This window comes from Protopterus annectens, chromosome 1.part1, assembly GCF_019279795.1.
Source record: "Protopterus annectens isolate FY-2018-M chromosome 1.part1, PAN1.0, whole genome shotgun sequence".
Taxonomy (NCBI): Eukaryota; Metazoa; Chordata; order Ceratodontiformes; family Protopteridae; genus Protopterus; species Protopterus annectens.
This window is the reverse complement of record NC_056726.1, coordinates 1,571,583,148-1,571,590,646: the sequence shown is the minus strand read 5'-3', so window position 1 is coordinate 1,571,590,646 and position 7,499 is coordinate 1,571,583,148. Positions and strand designations below refer to the sequence as shown.

Genomic DNA, 7,499 nt, shown 5'->3' with positions numbered 1-7,499 from the left:
TTCTCGCCCTCTTGTCTGGCTCGTGCTCTCTTTTCTCGCCCTCTTGTCTGGCTCGTGCTCTCTTTTCTCGCCCTCTTGTCTGGCTCGTGCTCTCTTTTCTGCCCTCTTGTCTGGCTCGTGCTCTCTTTTCTCGCCCTCTTGTCTGGCTCGTGCTCTCTTTTCTCGCCCTCTTGTCTGGCTCGTGCTCTCTTTTCTCGCCCTCTTGTCTGGCTCGTGCTCTCTTTTCTCGCCCTCTTGTCTGGCTCGTGCTCTCTTTTCTCGCTCTCTTTTCTCGCCCTCTTGTCTGGCTCGTGCTCTGGCTCTCCTGTCTTGCTCTCCTGGCTCACGCTCTGTCTGGCTCGCTCGCGCTCTCTCTCTCTCTGTCTGTCCTCTAATATTAAAACATTATTTTTGTACAGAATGACATCACGTACATCTGGTCTTCTGACGTCTGGTTCCAGCACTATCACAAACACGAAGCTGCCATGATTTTGACATCTACAAGTCAGTAATACACATAAGGGCATTGCTTAGATCTAGTGCAGCTGCTGGAAGTCCTAAAACCATAAACCACTTCACTTCTCTTCTTCCTACTTGAGCTACATTGCGTCTCTCTGGCTTAATTCAAAACTTGAGAGAACCTTTTTATGGCCTAGGCCCAGTAGTTTATAATTTTGTTACTATTTTTGAAATTTGGGATTAACCTCGTCTCTTCCACTATCATCTTTCAAAACCTATACATTTAATTCAGTTGCTGTAATACATGCACACCTCCTTTCTTTCAAGCAGGACACGCTGTTAACATTTTAACACAAGCAACTTTACAAATGCTGTCACATGTCAGTTCCATTCACTTAGTGACTAGTATCACTTACTGTTCTGCAGTGCCTCTTAAATATTTTTTTCCTACTTGTGTGTTTTGTGTTCTGTGAAAAATGTGTGGCATGCACGTCACACTGGAAAACTGTACAGCTGTATATTTGTATATTGACAGAATTATTGAAATAAGCCAAGTACTACTGTGAAATTATAAACGCATTTTCTTTATAACACCTACAATACTGGCAGGTGCACTGCACTTCCTCAGCTGACTGTGATTACGAAATATCCCAACAAACGGTTCTCCAGTCACTTTTTGTCCAGCTTCAAGCCCTGTCCTTGATGAAACATTCTTTTCCTGTATTGAAGCTTTCTTTGTCTGCAACATTATTTCAAGTCCAGAGAAAACCAGTTCTCAGCATGCCAACATTTTCTTTCATTGATAAGATAGTTTATAAGTTTTTCTGTTTTAGCCATGTCCCTTTAGTTTGAATATCTGTGTACGTTCAACTGTTTATATTTCAACAAGCTTGTATTGTTAATGGCATTTGTTACAAAACATTCTGTTAAGTCAGTTACATTTGCAAGCTCTGAATTTTTTATGCTATTCCTAAAAAATTCATCCGTCCACATCACACTGTTATGAGAGAGCTTACCAATACTTTCTATTAATATGAGAAAAGCAGTTTTACCAAATCACATGCATGCCTTTTTTATGAGGGGGGAGAAACGGATTTATTTTGTATAATTCTGTCAAAGCATCCAGAAATATCAACTCATTGCTGAGATAATAGACTTTTTGGGGAGGTGCTGCTTTTGTGTGCGTCATGTAACTCCTCTCATTTTTAGTTAACTCAGTAAGGCACAGTATCCCATTTCCTGCCCTGCTAGGTTTAGTCAGTTACCTATGCATTACAGTAGACATAGGACAGAACTGTCTGCATGGTGTGCCACTAAGTGTTCCCTCGTCTCTCTTTTTCTTAGTCATTTGGATAGCACTTTCACAATAAATTAATGTTAAAATGCTTGTATCAATCGTATTCCAAAAACTGCTGTGCTCTGTTTGTTAGAATTCGTATTGGCTACTCATAGCTGTTGATATGTCTGCAAGCAAATTCTCTTATGCACCAAGTAGTCTTATTTCAGACAGTTCATTATATAATAATGCAGTTGTCAATCTTGTCACCTCTCATACAGGCCACTGGTGTTAACTTCTACTTTTCCTTGCTTTTGCTTCAGTATGCATAATTGGTGAAATTTCCATGGTGCGTTTTCTGATCTTGCTCTCTATTTCTCTAAGCACAATATAATGCATACTATCACTGTCCCTAGCAACGTGCACTGGGGCAACAACACTTGGATTTTAAAAAGGATAGAATTTATTTTTAAATACTTTTGGCACAAGTTTTTCTTTAGTATGGTATCTTCCGTGCATTGCCCTTTAATGCCTTTCTCGTTCCATCTGGCAAGTAATTATCAGTGTGATTTATTCGAAACTAGGGGTAGAAATCCAGAAATATGCAAATAAAATTTTGATATTGAGTATGTATTTGTACAGTGGCCCAAGGTGTCCAAGTCAGGTTTCTTATGTGACTGTTGCAAGCACTGTTTTGACAGTAGGTTCATCTTCTGGAATTAAAGGTTTGTTTTGTCTCCTCTCCAAGACTTAAACATTTCAAGGAAATAATGGTTGTAACGCACAATGGCAAATGTTAGTCTCTTAACATACATAAAATATATATGTATCATTTTGTTTTTGTTTTCAATTTTATGCTTAGGTGACATTGAGTTGAAGAAATGGGTGGTGGAGAGAGGTACAACATTCCTGTTGCAAAATCAAAATATGGTCCCATGAAGAACCAGCAGATAAATGGGCGACAGAATGGGCGACAATGGTGCAAAGATCCAAATGTGTCCCAGGTGAAGATGAGGCAAAAGGGAGAAAGAGATGAAGGCTGGCACATGCATAAAGAAGGGAAGAGTGCTGTCTGTTTCAGTGCTTATGGTCCTACCTGGAGCACCCACTTAACATCAGAGAGCAGTCAGAACTATGCCGGAGCTAAATTTAGTGAGCCACCATCCCCGAGTGTTCTACCAAAACCACCAAGCCACTGGGTACCTGTTTCTCTAGGATCTACTGATAACAGAGAAGCCATGAGCTTTAAACTGAAAACCTTACTTAAAGTGCAGGCTTGATACTGTGTTGCACACTCACCAGTTGTTTACTTCAGATATTTTGTAATTTACAGGGCTCCAAATATATTTTTAATAAGAAGGCAATATTATAATTACTTCATTATGCTACCACCAAATCTTGCACATGACTACAGCCATATATACATTGTATTAGTGACTTGCACCTGTCGAGGTTTGTGTAGGTGATAAGTGACAGCTGGTTACATAACTTTCATTCTGTGAGTAGCACTTTGGCTCCTGGTCTTACTTAAATATGCGCTGTGCGCATTGCACTGTAGGAGCTGTAACTGTAATAATTATTTAAACAAACAAACACTTTCACCATTCCCCCTTGGAAAAGTAGATTTGGGTATGTGAAATGCTTAGTGTGTAAAGTCCTAAGTTGTATACAGATTACAGTGACATTCATTACTCCAAAGCAATAACTGACAGTTGAGATTGTTTCAGTGGCATTGCATTGTAGAAGTTTTATGTAAAGAAAAAATAGTAAAATTCCATTTGTGGTTTGTGTATATTTAAAATGTAGGTTCTTTTATCTAGTTAAATGGCAGCTGTTAGATGCATATGTTGTTACTTATGAGGAGACTCTTGACAGTCTGTGTATCGATCATCACTTGGCTTGCATGCATGTTCATTTTTGTTGCATTTTGGATGCGGGAGGTATCCAGTACTTTGAAGGTCTTAAGCTTTCAAGTTTTGCTAATGATACAGCATGTGGCATAAAAATCATGGTGCAGTTGTTGCCAGGTGTTTATCTGCAAGTTATTTTTAGTTGAGAGCATTTATCAGTGGCATTTCTTTAAGCTTATTTATTCATGTGTTTTGTCACTGCAGGCTGGTGCTACAGCACTAGACTCGGTAATGTTCTTGCACGCAGAGTGTAACTGCAAAGGTCTTTAGTGAATTGACCTCAATTGTAGGAACTATGCTGCTTTTTGGCTGTACGTGTTTAATTCTTTGTAGTTTCCAAAACAATGTAGAAGGCATTTGCTGAGGGTAATGACTTTCAGTTTAAACTAGTTGACTGTCACCTGGCAGCATTACCATCTCTTCTGCTGTGGTGTGAACTTTACTTCAGACAGCATGTTATATCAGTTTGTTGCAGCGTACTGGGTTGCACAGTAGAGCCGTCTCATAAATTTGCAGATTTGTGGTGCCCAGAAATGGGAATGTTCTCCTGGCACAAGTTTAGACTAGCCATGTTTTGCTGTATGAAGATTCTTTGCTTACCCCCTACTACCATTAAGGAAGATGCTTCCCTGGAGTTAGTAATTTCAGGAAGGTGCATCTCCAAACTGATGCCTCATCTTCATTCCTGCTTTGTGTGTTTTGGAGGTGCTGTTACAGTAAAATTCACAGTTTGCAAGCTTTTGTTCCAAGTGTCTTTCAACTGTTGTTGCTGATTTTGTAAACGGTGTAAATCCCTCTCTGGTTTCAGGGAAGGGGGGGGTGTTCATTTAGAAATAATGGTACCTTCATCACTCTCACCACACACAGTGCATCCCTTAATGTTGTATTTGTTCACTGGCAGTCTTTTACCTTTTAAGCATTACAAATTAAGATGCATCTTCTTCTCTGGGTTTTCCCTCAGGGATGTGGTTTTAATTAAGTGGGTTCCTGTAGAAGCTCCAGCCAGAAAGATGGGTGCTCTGTCTTGAAGACAGAGCTGTCAAAAGAGGTCATGTGGTACTATCATAAATGCTGCATCTGTGAGAAAATAAGTCCATGCACTTTTACTCACCTTCTCTTACAGTTATACAGGGTCAAATCATGCCTCTGTGGTGTAATTGGAGAAGTTTAGTATTCTGCTGTAGGGGATATTTAAAAAAAAAAAAAAAAGTATAGAGAGGACTGAGGACTGCTCAAAGTGTGGCTGGTGGCAAACGGTGAAGTCTGCTGATTGGTCCTATTGCTAGGAGGCCATGTATTATTGCACAGTCTACAACCAAATTGGATAGGTTATTTCGAGTACAAAAGGGAAGCTGATTAGGCTTAACATGGCTTGCAAGGGCAGCTAACCTATTTGCCTGTGAATCTGTTCTGGAAATATCTGTGTGCATTTGCCATCTCATATGTTGATGTAGGAGGCATTTTAGTGTTTGTATCTTTATTTCTTGACCGCAGTTACCGGCGGTGTCTTTTAGTCTGATTTATCATGAGGTATTCGGTGTAAGGATGAGTAAGAATGCTAATCCCCGTCTCCACCACCACCACCACCTCCACCAAAAAAGGGCCTTGCATCCATACTGTGTTGGCCTTAAAGAAGCTGGAGTATGTTTAACCTTTTAGTACAAAACTTGCAGTATTGATGTCTGGACAGTAATACAGCTATGACTGTTAAACCAGTGTTGTTGCTTTAAGTGTAGAAGCTGGAAGTATCTAGGGCTGATTCAGATAATTTTTTTTTTTTAAGTCAGACATGAACTCTGGTATGTAGTCCCAACTTGAGAAGGATGTAGAAATGAAATCATTAAGAAGAAAATGCATGTCGTGTGCCGAATGTCTGTGGAAGTTGTTTAGCCGTACTGGACAACCCTGTTTTCTTTTGTAGTTGGATTCCTCATAGCAGTGATCTGTCACAGTATTACAGTAGCATTATTAAGATGTCCATTTGAGCGTTGGTGAACAGCTTTTGCTCTTGGGCTTCCAAATGACCTGGTGATCTCTTGTGTTTTTACTGAAGCTATGCGATTGCCACCACCCCACCCAAATAGAACAGAGGTTAAGGAGCAGAATTACCAACTGGTAGACTTGGAAGGGAAACACCTGGGCAGCTGCAGTATCTGCGTGGAAGAAAGGCCTGACAATCTACTTCCATTGATGCCAAGAAAACCCTTTGGTGTCTTACTATAGATTTGCCACGAGTCAGGTTTTTTTTTTTTTTTTTTTTTCAGTTCTGGGGCAATTCCTTGCTTGTTATGACTGTTGCTCCCTATCTATGGAGCACTCTGCTCATGCTCAAGAAAAGGATAAAATAGTATTGTGATAGCAGCACTCATGTAAAACAACCTGGCTTGTAACTGTGTGCGCTTACTCGTAAACCTTTAGCGGATAACTAGATGGTAGTGTTAGAAAGGAACTTTAAAGGAAAACTGCTTGTTATTATAGCATGGTCTTCGCTATATTAATTTAATCAGAAACACTTGGTGCTCTGATTTGTATATCTTATGCAGTGAGTGGCTGTTGTGAGGCCCTGCTATAGTGAGATGTCCTTGTTTTTACTGATTATTCTAATGGTGTCCAGAATGCATTTGTAGTCCTCTTTTTAACTTCTGCTTTGATAAAATAAAACATATTTCCTCCTCTTGTGTAGGTAAAGTGGCAGTGCTGTGAGGCATGGGCGTCTTACACAGCCTCTGAAGGATCTGTGTATTTTTTCCCCATGAACTGCCCTAATTTGTGTTGAGCATCTATTATTTTTTTCTTAGCTCACTTTTAAAGTCTGTGCAAGATGTTTTATTTCTTTGGTATCAGACTGGCTAGGCTTGCAATATTTTTGGACTGTCTACTTGAAAGTATGTAGTTAAATGGGTAAAAGTAACACTCCAGTACCAAAAATGAGTCCTCATCAGTTCATATAGTGATGCAGTACACCTGATTTCATTCCTGTCCTTCATCCACAAGGACTCTTCCAAAAACTCTCTGGGAATGTAGGAGCCATAAGGTTACTAAAAAAAAGTGCAGATGGCAAACTGTTCAACACACATCACTGCAGTGTTCATTGGATTTTAGGTCTTGAACTGAATTTTGTAAGTTGTAAAAAAAAAATATATATATATTAATTTTTGTAAACCACTTTAAAATATCTCTGTAACCCTCAGGCTGTGTGTATTTTTAGTATTTTATTTGCCTGTCTACTGGCTTTAATATGAGGTTATATAGCTCTGTACTCGGAGATATTTTGTCTATTTTGCGGTTGTTGAGATAGAAAAAAATGTGAAAATTGTTAGGATAAGCGTGTGTATGATTACTCCTTTAGCACTAGACAGAGGTAAACTATTACAGTTGTCTCGCCTACCATGTAAGATTTAAGGTGAAATCTTCAATTACTTTGCATCTAGCATGGTTTCGAAATTACTAATGCAAATATGAACAGGTTATGTATATGCCTAAAGGCATTGGTGAGATGCAACTAAAATACATAGAGGCTTCTCTAGGCTGTACTAAGTTAAGAGAGAGTAAATGGAATGAAGTTGAGTACATTGAAGGGTTGCATTTACCTAAACGCACCTCGTGTGACCACATGTGCTCTGATCGACCTACAGCTTTAAAAGTTGTAACCTTGTGCTATTAAACACAGGGTTAAATGGTGCTATTGCATAGGTTCATAAGTAGGTACTAGGTTATCGGCCCAAGGGCCTGCGTAAGCCTAGCCAACAAGGTTCCCTGGCTTATGCCACCCAAGAAAGTTATTTTCCTGAGCCACTGTCGAGCAGAGACACAGAAGTGATCCCCGGGGTGTATTTCCTATTTCCCATCCACTCATCAAGATTTTTCTTGAAGAG

At 39.6% G+C, this 7,499-nt stretch overlaps 1 protein-coding gene across 1 annotated transcript; it reads left to right on the top strand.

Annotated features, from left to right (window-relative positions):
* The first annotated feature begins 2,595 nt into the window (after positions 1–2,595).
* PNRC2 (proline rich nuclear receptor coactivator 2) lies at positions 2,596–2,994 on the top strand. The gene has a single exon (XM_044089401.1). It carries the CDS (start codon positions 2,596–2,598, stop codon positions 2,992–2,994), a length of 399 nt encoding a protein of 132 aa, XP_043945336.1.
* The last annotated feature ends 4,505 nt before the right edge of the window (positions 2,995–7,499 follow it).

Bases quoted from the DNA above. Each gene is read 5' to 3' on its own strand.
- PNRC2 (XM_044089401.1), top strand. From the start codon at position 2,596: ATGGGTGGTGGAGAGAGGTACAACATTCCTGTTGCAAAATCAAAATAT.